The 24971-nt window shown below is 37.9% G+C and overlaps 3 protein-coding genes across 4 annotated transcripts; 2 read left to right on the plus strand and 1 right to left on the minus strand.

The window, feature by feature from the left end:
• Nucleotides 1-940: 940 nt before the first annotated feature.
• On the minus strand, nucleotides 941-9912 carry LOC123875884. The gene is made up of 7 exons (XM_045921950.1): nucleotides 9644-9912; nucleotides 8613-8798; nucleotides 6628-7904; nucleotides 5688-5853; nucleotides 3551-3769; nucleotides 1777-3059; nucleotides 941-1183 (listed from the first exon to the last, which is right to left on the minus strand). The coding sequence occupies exons 2-7, from the start codon at nucleotides 8784-8786 to the stop codon at nucleotides 1009-1011; spliced, it is 3294 nt and encodes a 1097-aa protein (XP_045777906.1). The 5' UTR covers nucleotides 8787-8798; nucleotides 9644-9912; the 3' UTR covers nucleotides 941-1008.
• Nucleotides 9913-11428: 1516 nt separating this feature from the next.
• On the plus strand, nucleotides 11429-15216 carry LOC123875781 (acetylcholinesterase-like). Of its 2 annotated transcripts, none has more exons than XM_045921815.1 (4): nucleotides 11429-11670; nucleotides 12624-12891; nucleotides 12959-14235; nucleotides 14917-15216. In XM_045921815.1, exons 2-4 carry the CDS (start codon nucleotides 12721-12723, stop codon nucleotides 15086-15088), a joined length of 1620 nt encoding a protein of 539 aa, XP_045777771.1. In that variant the 5' UTR covers nucleotides 11429-11670; nucleotides 12624-12720; the 3' UTR covers nucleotides 15089-15216. The 2 variants fall into 2 exon arrangements, with proteins under 2 accessions (XP_045777771.1, XP_045777770.1); XM_045921814.1 differs by having other exon boundaries at nucleotides 11429-11666.
• Nucleotides 15217-18819: 3603 nt separating this feature from the next.
• On the plus strand, nucleotides 18820-24379 carry LOC123875983 (esterase FE4-like). Its single transcript, XM_045922123.1, has 3 exons — nucleotides 18820-19491; nucleotides 20265-21550; nucleotides 23644-24379. Exons 1-3 carry the CDS (start codon nucleotides 19321-19323, stop codon nucleotides 23855-23857), a joined length of 1671 nt encoding a protein of 556 aa, XP_045778079.1. The 5' UTR covers nucleotides 18820-19320; the 3' UTR covers nucleotides 23858-24379.
• The last annotated feature ends 592 nt before the right edge of the window (nucleotides 24380-24971 follow it).

Consider the following 24971-nt stretch of genomic DNA (forward strand, 5'->3'; position numbering starts at 1 on the left):
TGGAGACCTCTACGTGCCTCTCTACTTTTTGGATGCAAAATCGGTCAAGTCGATTTCTTTCGCATAACATATTATAGCCTCTGTCACCCGAACCATAATGACTTTTCCTTTTGGCTTTGCCGTAGTCGGGTAATGCAAATGAAATAAAATCATCACATTTATACTACTAGTCAGTCCAAGTGAGACTGTGATTCGGGGATTAGTACCTAATGAGCTCTGGAGTACAAATAAGATAAATACACCCAAAGCTATCGGCGATATTCTCAAGCTTTCACCTACGTTATTGGATCCATTCATCAAAAGGGACGGAGATGGAACCGAAACGTCTCCATTCATTCACTCGCTCCCATTCAGCGGTTAATAAGACTCGCTCTGAGCGTCTCCGAGCGGCTTTATTCACGAACTTGCCACTTCAATAGAAATAGATACCGGCTCGAGGCAATTTACTTTGATTGCTTGTTATTAGTGTCTCTCACGATAATAGGCTAGTGGTTAAAACGTCGGCTTCCTATTCGGGGGGTCTGAGGTTCGATTCCAGGTACACACCTCTATCTTATTGGATCTATGTGCGTTTTAAACAGTTAAATACATCTGTATATGATTTAGTTAATATTTTATTTTCGTGAACACATTTTTTTTTTTGTGATGTAACCATAAATCCACGGTTTCCGGATTTTTTCCTTTACCTTCTTTTGCTAAGACCTACCTACCTGCCAAATTTCATGATTCTAGGTCAACGGGAAGCACCCTATAGCTTTTCTTGACAGACAGACGGACGGACGGATGGCCGCACTGACGGACAGACAGACAGACAACAAATTGATCCTATAAGGGTTTCTTTTTCCTTAAAAAAAAGTAGGTAGGTATATTTTTTATTTATTACGCAGCCCTTAAATTATGATAAAAACAGATTTTAACTTTTCATCACGGCGTACCTACCTACTAAGGTTACATTTCCATTTCCATATTTATACATATACTTTCACCTAGTCAGATAATAATTAATATTCAATCTCCCTTCCGTCTGTACTTGGAGTACACTTCACGCAAGTACTTGAGCGAATCGCTTGTATAGAGCGGCGCAGTCGAGAACTCCGCGTCGATGACCAGGCACTCCGGAGATGACGTATTTAGCGGAAGCCACCTCACCGGCAACAGATCGGAAGGTTCCGGAGTGGGGTTCCTGGAAATTACACAAGATTATCATTGCTTAATCTAAACTAATATTATAAAGGCGGAAAGATTTGTTTGTTTGTAATGGATAGGCTCAAAGACTGTTAAACTGATTTTAAAAATTCTTTCACCTATAGAAAGCTACATTATCAGGGAGTAATATAGGCTATATTTAACTTTCAAAAAATTAGAGATCCCTATGAAAATTGTAATAATGTGAATTAGTCCCATCTGAGAATAAATAATAATTAATAAAACTCCAACTTGAAATTGCACCCGAGCGAAGCCGGGGCGGGTAGCTAGAACAAACCGCTAAGGTGTTGAACACTCTTCCGGCGCCAGTTTTCTACCAAATATAATTTGAGCAGTTTCTAATGGATAGTCTCCGGGATTCAAGCTCTCTTCGAACTTTTGTTAATATTGGTGAAAAAGTAACAGACATACAGACACACTTTCGCATTTATTGGTTGGATAGTATTATAAGTAATATTAGAAAAAATGGTTTAATACGCAGACCTCTTGATGGTTCATAAAGAAGAAGCCATCTTCTTTATGACGGATATGGACACAAGACTTGTCAGAGCCGCATTTACTGATACTTACCCATATTTAGCAAAGTTTGTCATCATTGTGGTCATCTTCTCTATCATTTTATTCTCAAACAATGTAGGAAGCAAGGGCTGGCTGAACATATAGAAAAGATCGTCAGCGTGGGTCGCCCCTGGGAAGCTCCATAGAGCCAAGGACAACGTAGACCATTTAGCCAAATTCCTCCAGCCGTCATAGCTGAAAATGTAACTGTACACCGCCTTCTCATTACTCTTCAAGTATAATTCAATCTCCTCTAAAATGGGATATACAAAATGAACTTCTCCATGTAGCCGTGAAAGACTTACTATTGTATCGTGAGAGATATTTTTATCCCCCATGTAAAACTTTTGCAACTTTCCCCCTATCTCTTTTCGGACGTGTTCGCTCGGTATCGTCATGTCTCTTGGTAAGGATTTTTCAAACGTAATTTTCGGTATAGTTTTATCATTTTCCATGGCCGCCACAAACAACCCCTCCTCGATTGCGCGACCTATTATCATAGGAACTTTATTGTACTCTCCTTTCGCTAACAAATTAAATGGAAGATCAGTCAAAAACGCATCCTCTCCATCAATTGCCTTTTCCACGCATGGCATGTACAATATTTCAGATAAATAAATATTACCTTCCTGTCTGGGCACTTTTGCAACAATTAGCTCTTCGTCTGTTTTCTCTACCAATATATTGTAAATCTCGTTTGGATCCTCAGTGGTGTATCCCATACTTTTGGTTAATAAACTAGCCGCGGATATCGGTGAAAATTGCAAGGCCCATGGAGCTAGCGAAGAACCACTTTGCATTAACGCCTTGTGAAATAATCCTTTGGACATTGGTGAAAGTATGTGATAAGAAACCGAGGTAGAACCGGAACTTATTCCGAGCAATGTCACGTTGTCGGGGTCACCACCGAATGCTTTAATATTACGCTGGATCCATTTCAAAGCTGCAACTTGATCTTTCATAGCAGCGTTGCCTGGTGCTTCCTTGATCCTTAAGCACAAGTGACCTTGGATATTAAGCCTATAGTTAAAAGAAACTAAAATTACTTGCTTGCGCACTAAATAATCTCCACTATACAAAAATATTGACGATGATCCTTCGAAGAATGCTCCTCCATGGATATACACCATGACTGGATAATTTGAGGCAGGGGTAGCGTCAGGTGGGGTGTATACGTTGACAATTAGACAATCTGCTTGTCCTTTGACAATGCTCGGTCCAAATTTTTGCGGGCATCGAATATACTCCTCTACAGCTTCGAACACCCCTTGCCATATTGGTGCAGGACCAGGAGCCTTAAAACGTAAAAAATATAGCACTGATAAAATTGATTCAGGATAAAACAAACCGGCCAATCGCGAGTCAGATTCGCGCACCAAGGGTTCCGTACTAGGGTATTTTTTCCGACATTTTGCATGATAAATCAAAATTACTATGCATAAAAATAAACAAAAATCTGTTTTAGAATGTACACGTAAAGCCCTTTCATACGATACCCCACTTGGTATAGTTATCTTTCAATGAAACTCGAAAATACTAATTGTTTTTTCATGAACACATTTTAATTTTTTTTGTCATGCAACAAGCATTGATTTTTTTCCTTTATTTGGGCTATAAGACCTACCTACCTGCCAAACTTCATGATTCTAGGTTAACGGGAAGTACCCTATAGGTTTTCTTGACAGACAGACAGATAGACAGTCAACAAACTGATCCTATAAGGGTTCCGTTTTTCCTTTTGAGATACGGAACGCTAAAAATGAATAAAAAATTAAACTATAAATACCTGGAAGCGCTTCTCTGGATGCGTAGCGTATGGTATTGCTAAATACTGTTTGTGAGAGCCATCAGGCGTGAACATACCCCTCAGCCAGCCTCCTTCTGTGTGCACCGGCATGGTGGGTTGCCGAACAAACCGTGTGGCCCAGAGGGACCAAAGCACCACCCAACTCGCAGTACTCATATTATGCTTTTCGTATCGCAAATGCAACTCCTCAAAAAATGTTTATTTTCTAAGAATCTGATACGTACTGAAATCATAAAAATGATTCTTGGCTTTTTCCCGATCCACATAAAACAGCTTCACTGGCTTTTCAGACATTCAGTATTTTTGAAGATTCAAAAATCGTTCAATTCAAAAATCAATCGTTGAAGTCACTTTTAATTCTCGAATACTATTCTCTTGGAGAACCACAAGGATCACAAGATATTACAAACAGCTATTTCAGTATACAAACAATATGTTTATAATTATTACTTAAAACACGTAGCACGCAAGCGCGCACGCACGGAGTACGCAAGTAGGAGTATAGTTAACTCCTCAGTTAACGATTTAAGTGCCTACCATCTAAGGTTCAAGGGAAGTAGATATATTTTTTTACATAATTATTCATCTTATTTAAGATCATAATCTAAGTATTTATGTGCGGTATTTTTTATTTTTATATTAAATATGTACATTACTTATCTTACTTAAATTGTGGACGTTTGAAACCTAAGAAATTGAATAGGTTATTCTATTAAATTATACTCTACATTACAACATTTTAACAACTTTAAAAAATTAAAAAAATACAAAAATACAGAGATGCATAAATATTATGAGTTGTTTGTTAGCTAAGGTACATATCCGGCTTCATACAAACGTAGTTCCAATTTCATTTGAATATTAAGCAACCAAAGTCCATGAAATTTTGCAGACATATTCTAGAAACTAATATCTATGCCTGTGGTTTTCCAGATTTCCGTTAAAATATTCGGTTTCAAAGTTACGCGGTCTTAAAAATTCACATACAAATCTTTGAGCCCCTGTAATTTTAAAACTACAAATTTTTAGTAAAATCAAAAACACCACAGGCACAGATATTAGTTTCTAGAATATGTCTGCCATGGACTTTGGTTGCTTAATATTCAAATGAAATTGGAACTACGATTGTATGAAGCGAGTGACGGAGAGAGCCCTGTTAAATTGTTGATGTAATCTTTTAACTGGGTAATAATATTTTATCGTAAATGTACAATGTAGTAGGTAGGTATATAGTAGGAAATAACATAATATGTGTACACATTGTTATGTAATTCCAAATACAAAATAGAATAGTGTCGTTGAATCATCGTTTATGAGCCTCAATAGCTCAACGGTTGAGGAGCGGACTGAATTCCGTAAGGTCGGCAGTTCAAACCCCATCCGTTGTACTATTGTCGTACCCACTCCTAGCACAAGCTTTACGCTTAGTTGGACGGGAAAGGGGAATATTAGTCATGATTAGCATAGCTAATACTCTTTATTTAAAAAAATGTTAACACAAAACACGAAAAAGTAAAATATAATTTAATTTATTACCGAATATAATTATTAATTACGTACCGTCTGTATGTGTGTCTGTCCGCTAGCTTTTACGATTTTGCCAATTGCGATTTTGGCCAGAATTGCTACAGAGAGAGAGAGAGAGAGAGAGAGAGAGAGAGAAAGAGATTGGAAGAGCTCTCATCCCGAGGATGGATGCAGGCACCTTTTTTCCAAATCAAAGAGTTCGTATGGGATACAGAGATAGCTTGTATCCATGTTGCATCCAATGTACGGATGTAGGCTACTTTTTATACCGAAAAATCTAAGAGTTCCCACGAAATTCTTAAAAGATCTGTAGATCGATTCCATAAAACCTGCATCAATCATTATTACAATCGCAATTGTTGTTATTGGCTAAAATGCTATTCTTGTTGCAACAATGGATTGTAGCCAATAGTGAGCGAGCGTCGACCAATCAGAGTTCATTGCGATCTGACATTGCAGCTGTCATTCTACCACAATATAACTGCTGATTCCCGACAAAATTGTGGGCATCATCTAATTATTATTTTACATACTGTACATTACAAATAAATACTTAAAGATAACCGTAAAACTAATATTGTTAATCATGTTTTCGCCTATATTTGGAGTATACTTGGCGTAAATACTTTAAAGAATCAGTGTTCCATAGTGGAGCTAGGGAGAAGTCCTTATTGATGACTAAGGATTGAGGGTTCGACTTGTCCAGTGGTGGCCATTGCATGGGTAACAAATGTGATACAACCGGAGTTGGATTTCTGAAAAATAAGATTAAATAAAACAATAACTGCAGAATAAAATTATGAGATACCTGTGCAAGAAATTAAAATAAAGAATATAATTATTAAAGTTTTATATTCAAATAATTGATAAATTTCATCGATGTATATGGATGGGCCCTTCGAAGATAAAAAACGCGCTCAAAAAGTCAAGAGAATTTGCAAAAGTCTCTTGACTTTGTCAATGACGATGACGTAAGATTTAAGCGTATTTTTGCGGACGGAATTGTATGGGAAAGGCTAATACATCGATGATAAATTTCGATTCTACTGGTTTCCACAACATCTTTTTGCTCACGGGGTCAAACTAAGTGCAATTTAAAAAAAGTGGTCGAAGGCAAGATAACATATAGATATAGATAATGCGGATGTATTTGGAATAAAGTGATAAACATTCAGTACCACCGATTTAAATTTTGCAAGGTTTTCGCTTGGAGTGCTGGCTCAGTGGCTTGCGGTATGGATAAACTTGAATTTTAAAATAAGGGCATTAAGATTCATTTTCATTTAACGCTACAGAGATTCGACGCGCAGAACCTCCCCAGAACGTGCCAAAACCGACAAGTTTACGCACTCTCCGAGGTGCAAAGTTATAAAACTGACAAGGTCCCAACTACGGGATTTTTTGATAGAAAACCTCAATATCTTTTTTAGCTCGACCCGGGATTTGAACCCAAAACCTAGGATTTCACAGCCAACTAAGTCAAAGAAGTCATCAACAGAAACATTATAAAGGTGAATGCACATACGTACCCATATTTTGCAAAGTTCGTCCACATAGTCGTCATCCTGTCAATCATTTGATATTCAAAGAACGACGGGATAACATTTTGACTGAAGATATAGAACAAGTCATCTGCGTGTGTAGCTCCCGGGATATGCTTTAGTACTTTGCCCATAGTTAACTTGACCAAATTACGCCATCCATAATAACTGAACACGTAACTGTATACTGGTTTATCATTGGTATCAAGATATAACTCAGCTTCTTCTAACGTAGGATATGTCATGAAGACCTCTCCATGCAACCTTGATAGATTAGCTAAAGTTTCACGTGAGATAGCTTCATCGCCTAAATAAAAATTGTGCAACTTTTTGGCTACTTCTTTCCTTTCCGCTTCTGATGGTATGTGTAAATTCTTAGGCAACGCTTTCTCAACTGCAATTTTGGCTATAGTTGTATCATTTTCCAAAGCTGCAAGAAGTAAACCTTCTTCATTACACGTTCCAATCATCACAGGAACTTTATTGTATTCTCCTTTCGAAAGTAAATTATATGGCAAATCTATCAAGAATGACTCTTCGCCATCTATTTCATCTTCTATGCAAGGTACGTATAACAGTTCCGAAATTACTATATTGCCTTCTTTTCTTGGAACTCTAGTAGCTATAAGTTCTGCATCACTTTTGTCCATCAATATATCGTAAATTTCATATGGATCTTCGGTTAGGTATTGCATTACTTTAGTTAATAAGCTGGCCATGTAAACTGGCTTGAATTGGAATGCCCATGTCGCTGATGAAGAACCACTTTGTATTATAGCTTTATGGAATAAGCCTTCGGACATCCGAGATACTATATGGTAGGATACAGATGCTGCGCCGGCACTTTCTCCAAATATAGTGACGTTGTCAGGGTCTCCTCCAAATGCTTTAATATTTCGTTGGACCCACTTTAAAGCAGCTACTTGATCTTTCATACCGGCATTACCTGGTGCTTCCTTAATTCGTAAACAAGCGAATCCTAATACATTGAGCCTATAGTTGATAGTGACTAGAATAACTCCCTTCTTAACTAAATATTCTGGGCCGTACATCGATGACGCCGAGCCGTCGAAAAATCCCCCGCCGTGAATAAAAAGCATGACCGGATATGACGTAACATCCGTAGCATCCATAGGGGTAAAAACATTGAGAACCAAACAGTCTTCTTGGCCTATAACTAGGCTTTGACCCAGCCTCTGTGGGCATTTGGTATTTTGGTCTACTGCTTCGTAAACACCGCGCCATGATGGGGGAGGGCCGGGAGCCTGAAAAAGGTTTTCTTTTGTTAAATATGCAATAGGTATACACGATATTACTTGCTCTAATTAATTATTATTGAACTTTAGTACATTACCTACCAGATTCACTAAAATTTATAAGGGTTTAGAGCTCACGTTTATACGTCATAGGTGGTTGTAGGTAGATACGTGCTCTGACCTTTTGGGTTATTATAGATCTAGACTAGTTTTGAACCCGCGAAACCCGCGTTTTACGCGACACGACGAATAATCTCCGGCTACATTAAGGTTAACATCAATGCCCAACAACGCCATAATTATCGCAACAATCAACGCGTTAATCTGAGTGGTCACACTTGAACGTCTAATGCCAATTGCATTGGGGTTAAAATCGTCTAACTTGAACGGCATTGTGAATGCCGTTATACGTTGATCGTGCTAACTCTACGTTTATGTTACGTTGACGTGAAACGCCGTTGAGCATCGCGTTGTTGGGAGATTACAGACCAATTTTGAGTATGTTCCTTAGTCTTAGGTTGAGATCTATAGCGCACTTTGAATTTGCTCAGACTTAAGATACAGTTAAAACGAGACAGCGCTATACTGCTGACATAAAACCGTCTCGTTTTAACTGAGCTTAGTGTAAGCAAAGTCAAAGTACGCTCTATAGATGTCGATTCTCATTTCTCAGGCTAAGGATTCCGACTTGAAAAGTTCTTAAAATAGTGTAGGTACCTGAAACCGTTTCTCCGGATGTGAAGCATAGGGGATTCCAACATAGCTCTTATAAGCGCCATTAGGCGATATGAACCCACGCAACCAGCCTCCTTGGACTCGCACTGGTATCGTTGGTTGCGGGACCAGTCGCGCTGCCCACAGCGACCAGAGCATTAACCACTGATTCTTCATAGCCAGACAAAGCTGAAAAATGCAGTAAAATAATATCTTTATTATATTATACTACTACCTGATGCCCGCGACTTCATTCGCATGGATATAAGTTTTTAAAAATCGCATGAAAATTCTTCGATTTTCTTTTGAAGATGCTAGGAATGGCGACCTCGGAAATCGGAAATTATTGATCTTGACCATAATTCCTAGTTAATTAAATTAATGTACTTAATGATTGTCGAGTTTCTTGCTGGTTCTTCTCGATAGGAACGGCATTCCGAACCAGTGGTAGATTATTTTGGCAATTCAAAAGCACTTGTAAAAGTTTCATTGATTAAAAATATTTTGAATTTTGTAAGTATGAAAATTGAAAAACCATTTTCCATGGAAAAAACGCCTGTGAAAAAAAAACATAATTTCGCCAAAAGAAACTGATTTTTAAAATTAGCAATAGTGCGCATCGCCAACAGGCACCAACACCTCAATCATTAGAAAATAAGTAGATAAATTAACACAAAGTATGGGAAATAAATACAACACTACATGAGAACTCATACAATATCACTAGTCTGTGGTCGTTTTACATCATTGTCTTTTGTCTGTGATCTCGCACTTTTGCCTCGACTGTACCACTGTAATATTGCGTTCGTAAATCACATTAAAAGTTTAATTTAACTGTAGTAATTCTCTTGTTTTATTTCAAAATAGCCAAATCGACTAAGGTACCTACCTAATGATAATAATTACTTTGTAGGTAGATATCTTGGACTCCCCAAAAAACTAAATTGTCATTTTTGCGTTGTTATTCACATTTCTCTCCTTACACTGTGCTAGTAACCTACTTAAGTTACGTATATGTATAATTCTACACTTACATAATATTACGTAGTTATTGCATGATAACTTGATAATACAACCACTGTCCACCACAGATTCAATTACTTATTTCTACTTTTCACTATACACAATATGAATACACAATTTTTTTAATAATCTCACACAACTGGACACAAATTTCACGGCCCCTGTGGACGATGTATGACATTAATATAAACTAGAATTTGTATAAGGATTTTGTTAACTGAGTTAATCACTCGACGCGATTCGCTCGTGGGGCAAAGGTTTGGCTCAAGGCTATCTTATCGTTTATGTATGTACGTATTATCACGTTTCCGTGTATCCTTGTAAGATAATCATGTATTTTCACCTGTGCAGTTATTATGCAGTATGGAATCATTATTAAAACCAGTACACCCACTAACTACCTACCTATATCAAATCAAAATTATTTATTAATTATATAGAGGATGCCCGCGACTTCGTCCGTGTGGATTTAGATTTCTAAAGATCCCGTGGGAACTGTTGATTTTCTGGGATAAAAAGTTGCGTATGTCAATTACCTGGACGCAAGCTACCTCGGTACCGTTCATACAAATCGGTTAAGCGGATGGGTCTTTCGGAATCCCGTGGGAACTCTTCGATTTTCCGGGATAAAAAGTAGCCTATCTCCGTCCCCGGGATATGAGCCGGTCCGAGTCTAATGATATCAGAATCGGTTAAACTGTTGGGCTGTGAAAAAGTAGCAGGCAGACAGACACACTTTCGCATTTATAATATCAAGTATGGATATTAGTAGGTATGGATGATAGCCCAAAAAATTAGTGTAATTTTGTCAGGGTCCAAGTTTTTTGCTGGTTCTTCTCAGTAGGAAAGGCATTCCTACTGAGAAGAACCAGCCTAGGCATTTAACGATTCGAAAGTATGTACTTGTTTTATTGAATAAAAATATTTTGAATTTTGAGTAGAATCGCTGGACACCCCCAACCCCTCCGTCCGTCTTCCACCGACCACTAGGCTATCACCCTGACCTACCTAGGTACCTTAGGTATTAATATTCGAGTAGAGTACACACCTATATAATAGAGCAGCTTCGTTTCAAATGTATACTGATCACTTTCATTTGCATGACATTAATCCATTTCAACGATTCCAAATGAAAATCAACACTTTTCTTTATATACATAAAGTTGTTTTCTATAGTATCACTCGATTCTAGTTAGTAAATAGATGTAGAAGTTTTGTGGCAAACCAGTTCATAACTATTTTATATCCATTTGGTATACAAAAATAGATCTTAAAATACGATACAGTAAAGTTTTAAATCGTGTAATAAAAGGTTAACAGGTAAAACTGGAATTTTAATCGCTGTACACAAGGATGGCCAGCTCTTCCGATTTTCCAGGACACGTCCTGGTTTTTATAATATCTGAATATTGACTAAAGAAACTCAATACAATTTTGTGAAGACCTTCTACTAATATTAGGTAGGTACCTGTATTTGGATTGCTACATTTCCATAAGTTCAAAGTAACATGGGCTCACAGAATTTCATACAAATATTTAAGCCATTGTGTAAGCCACCATGGAACGTGTCTGCATTTCATTGAGTTTATTGTTTGAAAAATTCAAATAGAAATCAAACTCTGTTTGTCTGTCCGTCTGTCGTGTCTGTCAAGAAAACCCATAGGGTTGACCTAGAATTAGGCAGGTAGTTTAGCTTGGTCGGCCGAATAAAATAATTGTTCTGGATTTTCTCCTCACATTTCCCGATTTACATCAATGGACGCGGTGACCCTACTAAGGTTACGTGTATCTTTTTTTCTACCGTTCTTCATTCTTTAGCGGCGAAGTAACTCGGACGTAGTGTGTGTACAGTCACTTTTACATATTCTTTTGAATTCAATCAGTGTTTTACTTGATCTTGAATGCTTATTATTCTATATAATTTTTCATACTATTAAAGGTGGTTATACGGACTTGAGCAAATCAGTATTATATTAGGTGACCAAACTGAAACTATCAGTGCCATCTATTGCATTACGGAATCCTGAAAATAAAGTAGGTAAGGTTTAAAATTATTGAGTTAAAACAACGTATTTTGTATCATATATAGAAAATGTTACTAGTGTATGTTAAAACATAGTAGTTAGTATTATCATATTATATTCTAAACTAGTATAGATCAATTAGGTAAAATAGATTTGGTTTGATGTTAATTGTTTCCTGTATAAACTGTAACGCGCTGGTATTTTTGTAATGAATGAAGATAAGCTTGTACCTACTTGTGCGCAATCATTAATAATATTATGTAAATTATACGAGTACAATAATATACAACATGATCCGCCTCACCTCTTCACGTCGAGAGTATTATTGTATCCAGGATAGGGATAATTCACTTGTAATAAGTTTATTTGTGACCTAGGTAAAATATGTAGATACATATATCTAAGTTTTTCGCCACTTCAAATTGCTACATATCAAAATAATATTTATTGGTGTAAGGAATCACCTTTCTGACCTTTTTTCTATCGCGCTTTTAAATTTCAACGCACAGCTTAAACTGAGCCTCGTTAAGCCTCGATAGCTCAACGGTTGAGGAGCAGACTGAACACCGAAAGGTCGGCAGTTCAAACCCACCCGTTGCACTATTGTCGTACCCACTCCTGGCACAAGCTTTACGCTTAATTGGAGGGGAAAGGGGAGTATTAGTCATGATTAGTATGGCTAATATTCTTTTAAAAAAAACTATTGGATGGATTGGGCTGAAAGGGTTTTGAAGATTTTCGCCTACCCTAGTGATCCGCCATTTTACTTTTAGGCCAGGCTCCATACTAATACATATATTCAAACCCCATTGGCATGCAAATAGCTATAATGACATAGACATCCGCTTAGGATTTTTTTTTTTAATTTAACACCTAAGGGGGTAAAATAGGGGTATGTAGATCACACGGACGAATTCACAAGCATAAGCTAGTTTAAAATATAATCCAAAACTTTTCTCTTTTTCAGAACATTTGTAATCATGAAATATATAAAATCTACAACGCTGAACCATCAGAAAGTTTATACATCTGAACTCTTGTACCCCAAACATAACAAGTGAACAATGAAGTCTTATTGGGTGATACTCTGGTCACTATGGGCGATGCGACTGGTGCGGCAGCCAACGGCGCCCGTACTCGTCAGCGGAGGCTGGTTGCGCGGCCAGGTGGCGAGAGACGGCTCTCATGTGAGATACACGGGCATACCCTATGCTGCGTATGAAGACAGATTCCAGGTACCATTTCATTAACTTTTTAGGGTTCCGTACCTCAAAAGAGGTATTTTCTATTTTCTATTTTCAGGCTCCACACTCCAACGTATCCTGGAAAGGCATATTAGATGCAACCGAAGAAAATATTAGATGCTCCCAAAGATTTACCGAAAACCTGATTTCAGGTATAGAAGACTGCCTCACTGTTAACGTTTACACACCATTAGAAACTACGAATGAACTAAAACCTGTCATGGTGTATATCCATGGTGGAGGTTTCAGAGATGGCTCAGGATCACCCTTTCTCTACGGACCAGAATATTTAGTCAAACATGACGTTATACTAGTTACATTTAACTATAGATTAGAAATTCTTGGATTCCTATGTCTTGGCATCAAGGAAGCTCCAGGAAACGTTGGACTTAAGGACCAACTTGAAGCTTTACGTTGGATAAAAAAGAACATAAGAAAATTTGGAGGAAACCCTAATGATATAACACTGTTTGGTGAAAGTGCCGGTTCGGCATCAGTGTCACTCCATATATTATCACCGATGTCTAAAGGACTGTTCCACAAAGCGATAATGCAGAGTGGTTCTTCTATTTCTCCTTGGAGCTTACAGTTTGAACCAATCAAAACAGCTAAATTATTAGCCAATCAAATGGGTTACAATATAGAGGATCCTCACGAGCTATACAAATTGTTCAAGAACAAATCTGTTATAGAATTGCTAAGTACACGTATTCCTAGAAATAATGGAGATATAGTGTTATCAGAAAATATATTCGTTCCTTGTATCGAGAAAAAAATTCCAGAAGCTAACCAGTTCCTACCTGATTCTCCATATAATTTAATCACCAAAGGAAATTATAATAAAGTTCCACTTATTATAGGGCATACTAATGCTGAAGGGTACATGTTTGTCGGGAAGGAGAATGATACGACCATGCGTAATTTTAATACATTTGGCTCACTTCCACGAGATTTATTATTCCCGACTAATTTAGAAAAGAAAGAGACAGCAGATCAACTTAAAAGGCTTTACTTTAATGAATATGATACAGAAAATGATTTCTTAGCAAAATTATCTAAATATGAAGGTGACATAGGCATTGTATACCCCGTTACCATCACAGCTGTGCTTTTATCACAATCTATGGATTATCCGGTATACATGTACAAATTTTGTCGGGATGGATGGATGAATCTAGTAAAAGCACTCTTCAAATTCTGGAGGTATCCTGGAGCCACTCATGCTGATGACCTTTTCTATATTTTTAAAATTGGTGTCACTTTACCTCAGTCGTTTATTGAAATGAAGACTATAAATAGAATGACCACCTTGTGGACAAATTTTGCAAAATATGGGTGAGTGAATTTGAACTTCATCTAGCAGAAATGTAAAAAAATTGGCGGGTCATATCAATGCGCACAAAAAGCCCTTTTCTAAGGTGTACTTTTTTATATAAATAATCGGATTTTAACACTCTTAAAATGATTCTTATGTTCTATACTCTACCGTCGCGGTTGTCGTCATTGTCATCAACAGACAGACGTTACTGGGCATCTCTTGTAGGGATTTCCTCGCTGCAGTGTTGCGTGCGTCGCCTGAATCCAGCAGCTCTCTGAGCCTTATTTGATGTTCTCTGTGGACAGAGCACAAGCACAGCGTTGGGCTCGTGCACCAGCCCAACGCTGTACTTTTCTGTCCTGCATCGCCATTTCAGCACCTTAGAACCCCAACTTCTAAAGGTCCTTTGGATGCCCTGTCCATTGCCACCGTCAGCTTCACAATCTGTTGAGCTATGTTGGTTACTCTGGTTCTTCTACCGATCTCCTTATTTCTTGGATTTGGTCACGTAGAGAAACTTTCATAATACTATGTAGTTCTACCCATTGCCCACAGAGTGACTCTGACTCTTTCTCGTGAGGCTTGTACTCCATCAGTCATCACTAACAGCACGCACTATTTTAAAACTGAAAATTCCTCAGTACTTGAATCATACCGTAGTCGGATAATATGAGAAACGATGTTTTTATTATTTTCAGAATGCCCACGCCCAATGTAACGCAACTCTTGCCAAAGAAATGGTATCCACTGGATGTAAGGAAACCAGAACTACTGATCATAGACAAGGAGTTTTCAACAGAACTACTGTGGAATGATCCCAGCTTACGGTTTTGGAACAGAACTTACACTAAATATAGGAGAAAAACGTGAATATGTAATACTTAGATAATTTTTTGTGGTGCTGTAAACTTTTAGATTTAAAGATAATAATTATGGCATTTTTATAAATATGTAAGAATAATGTTTTATAAATACACACAATAAAACTTTAAATATTATTTATTTAGTAATTATTTATTTGTTTACCTAAAGTACGATCTAGGGACAAAGTTATAATGTGACCTGCGGTTACTAGATCGTATATGATAGTTCCTAGATTTCGTTTAAGATCAACGTTGCTTTTCCAGCACTGAGTGCATGCAATAGACGAAAATGCGAGCTGTCCAAGCAAAATCCATGTACTAATATTGATGCGAAAGTGTGTCACTCTGTCTATTAGATAGCTTTTCACGGCCCATCCGTTTAACCGATATTGATTATATTAGTTACAGAGATAGCTCCCAGGGAAGGATTTTGATCCCGGAAAATCAAAGAGTTTCAACTAAATTTTTAAAAACCTAAATCCACATGGACGAAGTTGTTGGCATCATTTATTTGGTACAGAGATAGTTTGCATCCTCGAGATGTTCATAGACTAATTTGGACGCTGAAAAATCAAATAGTTCCCACGCGATTTTTAAAAACCCAAATCCACGCGGATGAAGTCGCGGTAAGAAAAAATATTAAGTATGCAAACTACAAACAGACAGATTCACTTTTGCATTTATAATATTAGTATGGATTGCTATAAGATTCTAACAGGTGCAATAAACTCATGCGCAGCGTCGACCTTGATGTGTATACGGTGAGACAGACCGACAGCCGGAATCTAAGTCAAAGTCAGTTGCCCAAGCTGCAGCTACAAGTAAATAGGGTGTCGTCATAACTTGCTTGTCACGGAATGTTGGAATACTGGCTACTTGAGTTTCGAAGCATTGATATACAAACTCAAGATATACCTATCTACAATCTAAATAGCATCATTCAATCGCATGATATTTATCTTCCAAGTAAGTGTTCTCCCAAGCCTTTCCTGCAATTTTAAAAAAATATTTGAATATCACACTTCACACTATCACACTAATATTATAGAGGCAAATGTTTGTGTGTATGTATGTGTGTAGCTATGTTTGTTACTCTTTCACGCAAAAACTACTTTTTCGAAATTCGGAATGGAGATAGATTATATTCTGAGTTAACTAACTAACATAAGCTACTTTTTATTCCAGAAAATTAAAGAGTTCCTACGGGATTTTAAAAATCCTAAATCCACCCGAACGAAGTCACGGGCGCCAGCTAGTTAGGTATATACCTCTACCTAATTACAGGTAGGTGCATAGTTTTTGCCATTAGAGTGGTCCTATATAAATTAGGTACCTAGCGATAAAATGAAGATTTTTATAGAGACGGGATGAAACTCCTCAGCAGACAATCATTTTATAAATTAATTAGGGAAATAGTGTAGTAAAAAGTTTCGACCATCCGTAGTTTAATATGTCAAAAACAGTATAGATTTTATAAATCGTACTATGGGTATTCCACAGCTGCCCTTAAAAGTAACAGCTTTTTATAGTCCTAGTCTTTGGTTTTCATATCAATGACTTGAAAGCGTAAAAAACACGTTAATAACCGATGGTAGGTGCGCAACTCGCCCTTGACAATGTCATGGGCGCCTTAAACAATGTAAAGGGAAAATTACCTGCGTAGGCACCTTAGTTGGTAATAATATGTAAAGATTGCATGTGTTACCGGAAATGTTTATATTTCAGCGATTCTCTAGAATACCTAGTCTTTTCATGAAGTTATCGGGCCTGTTTTGACAAAATTTCATACATTCCCTAGGTATTGCATACAATTCCTAGCCACTTTATTTATACTATTCCAAAATGCTAATAGGAAATGTAACAGTATACAGTAGAATTAGTAAATAAATAAAAAATTAAACGCAGCTAAACTTGAGAATTATGATGGTGATGGCCGAGAAACGAGTCCGACGAACTTTAGTATGCGACTCTGTACTAACGCCGAAAGATGTTTAATGCGAGTTCATGGAGTAATACAAAGTGGTATAAGCTACGAAATTCGGTCTCTAAGACTAGATAGCAATCTGTAATCCTTCGTAAAACTAGTGAAGCATTGCAGATACATTGATGAAATTGGAAACGCGGGCAGGATGAATGACTATGTTGATTGGCACACCTGTAATACTAGTACTAGTAGGTAATGGTGCATAGTAACTACTAGTTACTGTATACCATGCCTACCTACACTATATAGGCTCAATACTTTCGCACAACGCAACAGTTTCACAATCTAGATATTGAGCAAAAGTGTCCATCTGTTACTTTGCTGTACGCTACATGTCACACGTTTGGAAATAACTCTGCCAGTGAGTTTTGCGCGGTTCTGCAAAGTCATTGTAATTTGTACTCGTAAGTATCCCAGACATATCACAAAAAAGTCACTGCTAAAGTATAATACTTAATAACCTGTAGCCACATTCGTCTTCGGTTCTGGCGAGCTTTGCGTTTTTTAGGAGGAGCACACGTCTTACAGAAAAATCAAACTGTACAAGTATTTTCAAACACTGTTTCAGAACGCCATTCCTACCGAGAAGAACTAGAAAGAATTCAGCCCTTACTAACTAATTTTATGCCATGTTTTATGAGTAATTGTAGTCCTGCACTTTGCTGAAATCCACGTTTTTTATCAATCACATAATCTTCGATTGTAGGTAGTAATAATATGCTTTTTCAGGAGCATAGTTTTAATAGATTATTAAACTTGTGTAAATTCAGGAGTCGCTCGGACAGACGACATCAAACAAATTGCGGCGAGCAGGGAGCCATTGGAATCAAGACCGTGGCGAGTGAAAATCCTTGCAAGAGACCTATGAGTGTGGATGTGTTCGGCAACAGACAATATATTTTGTTAAATATGTCTGTTACTGAATAATAGTAATATTATTCTCTATTAAATAATATTCTTATCTCTTAAGGACCTGAATAGAAACAAATTGATAAGAAAATGGGGTTGCGCTATCATAACTGCGTGTCATATTAATAAAATAGAAATGAAACTATAATAATATAGTTTAAACTAGAAATATAATAAAGACTAGATGACCCACCCCGGCTTCGCTGGGCCGGAATTTTTGAAATTCATCTTTCTCCATTTTGGCCCGAAAGCCTATGCTATATGACGTGCTTTTACACAAACTTTGTTCCCCCTTCCAAAAGAATTTTTAAAAATCATAAATCATGATAATTTCTTTATTTTTTAACCAAAGGCTTTTTATTTTTTCAAGTTTTAACCCCAGTGGTTTAGGGTGTACGCCTATAAATACGTTGTAAGTACGTTGATAAATTAGTCCGGCATTAGTCAGGAAAGTTTATTTTATAATAATATTATGTAGGCATATAATAAACAGACTGACTTATCAACGTAACTACTTTACTTTCATATTTTAATGATAAATGTGCAATTTGAGTAGCAAATTATTGTTTTACTATTTATTTTAAGAATGATATAAATTTAATTTTTAATGTAAGTATCTTTATTTTTGCCATACCCTTACAGGATCTCATGTGTTATGTAGTATGCAAAATAAAGAATATGAATATGAATAGTGGATACTTCTCAAAACGCCGCCTGTGACTAGAAACTTGTGGCATATAGATTTTCTTTAGACCTTACTAAAGCTACTATAACATTTTCTGAAATCCAACCCGTGCGAAGTCGGGGAAGGTCGCTAGTTATTTTAAAAGTTAAACTTGGAACGGAACACGCACACATTAATCGTCGCTAACATTACACATTGTATTGCTCCACTCGCTAAGTTCCGAACGTGTTGGTGTGTGCCCTTGACAAGAAAAACAGACAACAAATCGCGTAGAAAATATTATTAACGAGTTTACTAAACCAACGATGTGCAGGATCTTTTCGAAAATCGGGTCTCCCAAAATGCCTTGAAAATTTCGGGTCTCTCAAAACAATGTTCGAAATTTGAAAATCCTTCATCGTTTCGTTCAAAAAGTGCAAGTAGTGCGTTACTTTAAAAAAAAATCGGGAGCGGAAAGTTTGGGCCTGTGAAAATAATTATTTCTTTAAAATTATGGATTATAATGTTTCAAGATTCGAGTGTTTTTTAAAATGTGAAAGTTCGTAAATAACAAACATTTTCTTTTAAAAGTGAATCGGTCTCTGAAAATGCCTCCTTGAAAATGTTAGGTCTTTCAAAATGACAGTGCGTGTGTTCGATATTTGAAAGTTAGTGAAAGAAAATGAAGTGGGTGGCGCTATTGTCGCTGATTTTCGCGAACTTAGTAAAAGAGCCGGCGCCGGTGGTGAGAGTGGGGAGTGGACTAGTCAGAGGGATAGTGAGTGACGATGGAAGGATTTACATGTATCTGGGGATCCCTTATGCCAGTGTCGATAAAAGGAATCGATTTCAGGTAGGTATCTAATTAAGTTTATATTTTCAATTTTTTCTAAGACTAGTATAATGCACCTCCCCTACAACTAAGACCTGTTACTTGTGGGACTTGTGTGTGTGTGTGTGCGTGTGTAGTGTAAGGGATGGGGATCGAAGTCAACCTTGAAGATTTCGGTCCACTTCCTAACCACTGCATTTATGAGGTTCAAACAACATAGGCGATAGTTTGGGAGATACAAGGGAGGGAAGGTACGGTAAGTAGGTACCTACTAGGTCCTACTAATAACTAACATATACTAACACACAAACGTCTTCAAATTTTCACATAAATAAAATATCAATGCAATAAAATACCTGCATAATTAATTTGTTATGACGACCTCTTGCCATATAAAGTGAATTACTTAAGTATCTTGACTATGTACTTATTGGTATTTTATTTCTGCATGCCTGCAACTTAATAAACTCTTCATATGAGTTACTAATTAATGCCCGCAACTTCGTCCGTGTGACAACTTATATCCTATAGCGACTCGCCCCGGCTTCGCACGGTTGCAATGTAGAGATACTGATGTGTGGCAACTAATTTTAAATACTCAGATGGCAACTTTAGAAATTGATTTTAACAAAAAAAAATATAAAGAATTTTAAAAAGCCGGCCGGTACCTATTGAATGTTCAAGGGTAGCAATAACAAAATCAACGTTTGCTCGCTAATCACAATATGAATATCAGTCAAAAATCTTTAATTCAAATTATATCCCATTCAAATCCCATTAATTTAACTTTCCAGGCACCACTGCCTCCACCAAAATGGGAAGGAATCTTCGAAGCAAGAAACGAAAACACTCGTTGCCCTCAAAGAATGTTTGGCCCCATCATAGTCGGAGACGAAAACTGCTTGAAACTAAACGTCTACACCCCAGTGGGCCAAACCCCAGAGAAACTTCTCCCAGTAATGGTTTTCATCCATGGAGGATGCTTCCTCGAAGGTGCTGGGACTACGTTTCTATATGGACCAGATTTTTTCGTGCAACATGGAATTGTCTTCGTAGGAATCAACTACAGATTGAATATCGAAGGATTCCTTTGTCTAGGTATCAAAGAAGCGCCTGGGAACGCTGGGTTGAAAGACCAAATCGCTGCTCTGAAATGGCTGAAAAAAAACATAGCAGCGTTTGGAGGTGACCCTGATAATATCACATTATTTGGAGAAAGCGCAGGAGCTGTATCCATCTCATATTTATTTCTATCACCAGCAGCCAAAGGTCTGTTTCACAGAGCCATTTTACAAAGTGGTGCCACAGTAGCTCCCTGGGCAATTCAACATGACCCAATAAAAACAGCGGGTACAATTTCCAAAGAATTCGGTTACTATGGCAGCGATCCTCATGAAATCTACAATGTACTTTCAAATAGAAGTGTTGAAGAATTAATATCTGCTATCAAATATTCAAAACATAGACAGTATGTTACGGCAGAAACCCTATTCGTTCCATGCGTGGAGAAGAATATACCAGGAGTTAACTCAATAATAACTGAATATCCAACTGATATAATCGAATCAGGGAATTATAACAAAATGCCTATTATAATTGGCTACAACGACAACGAAGGTATATACTTCGTAAGTAAAACCCACGGTAGTGAAATAAGCAAAATCGAAGACGAAGTAGACCCTTACGATTTCATTCAAGATGACTTAGAATTCCCTTCGGAAGCGGTCAAAAATGATACAGTTACAAATATTTTGAATCATTATTTATCTTCGAAGAAAGATCTGATAATGCAACTGGTAGACTTATCATCTGATCTTCATATAAAGTATCCGAGTGCTATAGAATCCAGTATGTACGCTAAGACAACAGACCAACCTATATACTACTACCTCTTTAAATACAACGGGTATATAAATATGGCGAAGTTTATATCAGGTTTTATGTTCAATGGAGGAGCTTCACATGGCGATGAGCTCATGTACATGTTCAAGCCGTATACATTTCCTTTGCCCACGAGATATTTTGAAATGAAGATGGTGGAACGTATGGTCACTTTGTGGACGAACTTCGCCAAGTATAGGTAAGCTTTCAAAATCATCATCATGATCAACCCATCGTCGGCTCACTGATGAGTCCGAGTCTCCTCACAGAATAAGAAGGGTTTGACCATAGTCCTACGCCGCTGACCAAGTGTGGATTGGCAGAATTCACAGATATTTGAGAACATTATGATGACCTCTTAGGCATACAGGTTTCCTCACGATGTTTTCCTTCACCATTAAAGCAAGTAATATAAAAATTGAATTGCTTGAAACGCACTTAGCTCCGAGAAGTTAGATGTGCGTGCCCGGGATTTAAACCCTGACCTGCCGAATAGCAAGCCCACGTCTTAATCATTAGTCTATATCACCGTTTTCAGAAATCGGATACAGGACATTAATATTCGCACCGATGCGTCACAGAATTGTTTGTCGTTAAATTTAACCGGCGAAAACTAAGGAGGCCAAGGTTTTATATTGAATCACAATTGACCTCATGATATTACGTGTTATAACTACAATAACACGAAAATGGACGGAACCTTGAGAAATGGCTAGACGAGGTCTACTTGTGACTGTTATCCTAGTCTAGCGTTAATTAATTTGAATAGTCTAGAATCTAGATATTATTATAAAAATTATGTCTTCGGCCTTCGCTGGTTATCCACTCTCCGGCAAAGGCATGCCGCTCAACGATTTAATAGAGTTCCAGTAGGTAGACCCTGCCATATACATATTTCCAAGGCAAGCCTGCTTCCCATCTTCAGTCTACATTAGATCACTTTCCACTAGCTGTGACCGCAGACAAGAACTAACTGTCATCAAATTAAAAAATATATTAAAAAAAACATCTCTTCTCTCATCACTACAATTGGTTACATTTTGTAAAAAATCAAGTCTTTATCTTCCATCTCCAAGAACTTATGCCATCGTTCTCTGTTGAGGTATCTACCTAAAGGACCAGGGTAACCAACATAGCTCAACGGGTTGCGAAGCTAAAGTGGCAATGGGCACATAATTTGAAAAACCTGTTATCGGTCGTGTAATATCCTTTTTTCAGTAACATCATCATCATCATCATTATCCACTGCTGTACATATTAGGTCTCTTGTTGGGGCGTCCACACAGCAGCTCCCTGCGATTCGATTGATGCCGTCTATCCACCTAGTGGGGGGGGGGGGTCCTCCAACACCTTGGGACCACAACGTCTATCGGTTTTTCGAACTATGTGACCTGCCCATTGCCACTTCAGCATCGCGACCCATTGAGCTATGTATGTCGGTTACTCTGGTTCTTCTATGGATCCCGTCATTTCTGATTTAATCTGGTAGAGAATTCTGCAGGAACATACTTTTGATAGATTTTTAGTAAGTTCCCTATATATTAATTTAGCATGGATGTGGATTCAGTGAGAACTCCTCTCTGCCGCGATTTGGTACGGCAGTCACGTCTTCGCGCGTTATTATATCGACAAATATATTTACGCCGCCCGCTCGTTCAGCGCTCCAATGCTGAATGCTAAGCAATGTGTGCTCGGTTTTCCTTGTTTGGTCCCATTTTAAAAACAAAAATCTTAACCTTCCTTAACTTGATGCAAATTTTTATTGGTTGTTAAGAGGGCCAGCTCTTCACAAGCAAAATTCACTCAACAGGCCTTTCTCTCTCTGCCTCACCAGGGGTGGATGCAGTTAGAGAGGGGAAGGGTGGCATGCACAAATAACTTTGTTTCCGTCATCTGTGGAAACAAAACTATTTTAGGTTCCACCCGCCAACGAGTTATCGCTTCGATGAAGCGGGCTCTTAAGAGCTAGATACTCATATTATTGAGTAAAGCTGAGCTGGCTGTATCTCATAAACCGTAATAGGCAGAAAGTTTGTTTTTCTATTGCCGCCATAACAACAAATACTATAAAAATTTATAAAATGGCCGCCATAAAAAATTCAAAATTAAAAAGCGTTATTTCTTGTACGATGGTACGGAACCCTTCATGTGCGAGTCCAGTTTGCACTTGACCGATTTTTGTACGAAAATCTGCCAAAATGTCACTCTCGGATAAGACTTATTTTACGTTGGTGAAATGGCCCCTTATACGTCTTCGTCGACTGAGAAGAATACAATAGTTTTTTTTTCCAGTGACCCAACGCCAAAGACGTCCAGCCTCATCCCCATCCGCTGGCGCGCGAGCCGCTCGTCCAACCCCATGGCGCTGGTGATCGACCGGCGCCTGCGCACCGCGCCGCTGTGGGACGAGGACATGCTGCGCTTCTGGAACTGCACCTACTCCAAGTACAGGCGAAGGCGATACGGGTTCAGACATCTTAGCAACGATTCTTATGGCTATTATTAACTTATCGTATTGTTCAAGTCTTCAGGACAGGTATGTTATGTCACAAAATCAGGACTTTAGATATTTTGTGAGCAAGTATTGGAAACTATTGCGAAAACCATAAACCGAGAAGGCCTAGAGTGGAGACCGAGTACAAGTAAGAATATTGTGGAGTGCCCTCCAGCACGATGGACTCACGATATAAAGAGGATGACGGAAAGCGGCTGAACGTTCTAGAAGGTGGTGGCGCTGACTACTTAGTCCTTTATCTATTCAATAGTGGACATCTATAGTCCAAAACTCGTAGACCCGTTATAGAAGTGTAATACATAGATGACGAAGACCTGGTCCTCAGAAAGGGCCCTGTATAGGTACATTTGTCGAGTATATTGTATACGTTGATCGAAAAACCACATAAAGCACATATTCACTGAAATATAACAAGATAAAGTTGAAAACTAAAACCCGACTGCGATCGTCTTAATAAACGTAGTCCAGTAGTTTAGGCACTACGGTGGATAGTGCGGATACGGTACAGAATTTGGATACAAACATACATACATAGACTGCTTAAATCCCTCCTCGGACGTCATGAGCGATGGACGTGTTTTGTGGTGCAGTGTGCGGTTAAAAATAGTGATTTGTAAAATAAAAATCGTAACTGTGAAGTCTCGTATGCGGCCAACGCGATATTGTTATTGCATTTAGTGATTTCCGATGCAAAATGTCTACGAAAAATTCACCTACACGGCACTCGGACACAGATATCCGTAAATTGTGTCAAAGTGAAATACTACCGGAATTCAGTGCAAAATCTCAACGAGCAAAACGCCGCCGGTCGTCTAACGAAGATTTTGCCGACGAGCTGGCCGATTTCAAGGATGAAATAAGGGACTTAATAAGCGGTCTACTATCCGCACAAAACTCGCGTCTGGATAAGCTGGAAAGTCACATTCTTGAAATAAGGAAACAATACTCTTATATTGAAAACTCCAACAAAGAAATCGAAAAATCTATGACGTTCGTGTCTAACCAGTTGAGTTCCTTGGAGGCAAAAATTACCTGCTTAGAAAAAGAAAAAGCTTCTGTTGCAAGCCATCTATCCGAAATTGATGAAAAAATGGACATTTTAGAC

This window comes from Maniola jurtina, chromosome 20, assembly GCF_905333055.1.
Source record: "Maniola jurtina chromosome 20, ilManJurt1.1, whole genome shotgun sequence".
Lineage (NCBI taxonomy): Eukaryota > Metazoa > Arthropoda > Insecta > Lepidoptera > Nymphalidae > Maniola > Maniola jurtina.

Excerpts from the sequence above, each read along its gene's own strand:
- LOC123875884 (XM_045921950.1), bottom strand. The coding sequence starts at position 8,786 with ATGAAGAATCAGTGGTTAATGCTCTGGTCGCTGTGGGCAGCGCGACTG. Across the intron at positions 7,905-8,612 it reads ATCCGGAGAAACGGTTTCAG|GCTCCCGGCCCTCCCCCATC; the intron begins GTACCTACACTA and ends AACCTTTTTCAG. Across the intron at positions 3,060-3,550 it reads ATCCAGAGAAGCGCTTCCAG|GCTCCTGGTCCTGCACCAAT; the intron begins GTATTTATAGTT and ends TTACGTTTTAAG.
- LOC123875983 (XM_045922123.1), top strand. The coding sequence starts at position 19,321 with ATGAAGTGGGTGGCGCTATTGTCGCTGATTTTCGCGAACTTAGTAAAA. Across the intron at positions 19,492-20,264 it reads ATAAAAGGAATCGATTTCAG|GCACCACTGCCTCCACCAAA; the intron begins GTAGGTATCTAA and ends TTAACTTTCCAG. Across the intron at positions 21,551-23,643 it reads ACGAACTTCGCCAAGTATAG|TGACCCAACGCCAAAGACGT; the intron begins GTAAGCTTTCAA and ends TTTTTTTTCCAG.
- LOC123875781 (XM_045921815.1), top strand. The coding sequence starts at position 12,721 with ATGAAGTCTTATTGGGTGATACTCTGGTCACTATGGGCGATGCGACTG. Across the intron at positions 12,892-12,958 it reads CGTATGAAGACAGATTCCAG|GCTCCACACTCCAACGTATC; the intron begins GTACCATTTCAT and ends TTCTATTTTCAG. Across the intron at positions 14,236-14,916 it reads ACAAATTTTGCAAAATATGG|AATGCCCACGCCCAATGTAA; the intron begins GTGAGTGAATTT and ends TATTATTTTCAG.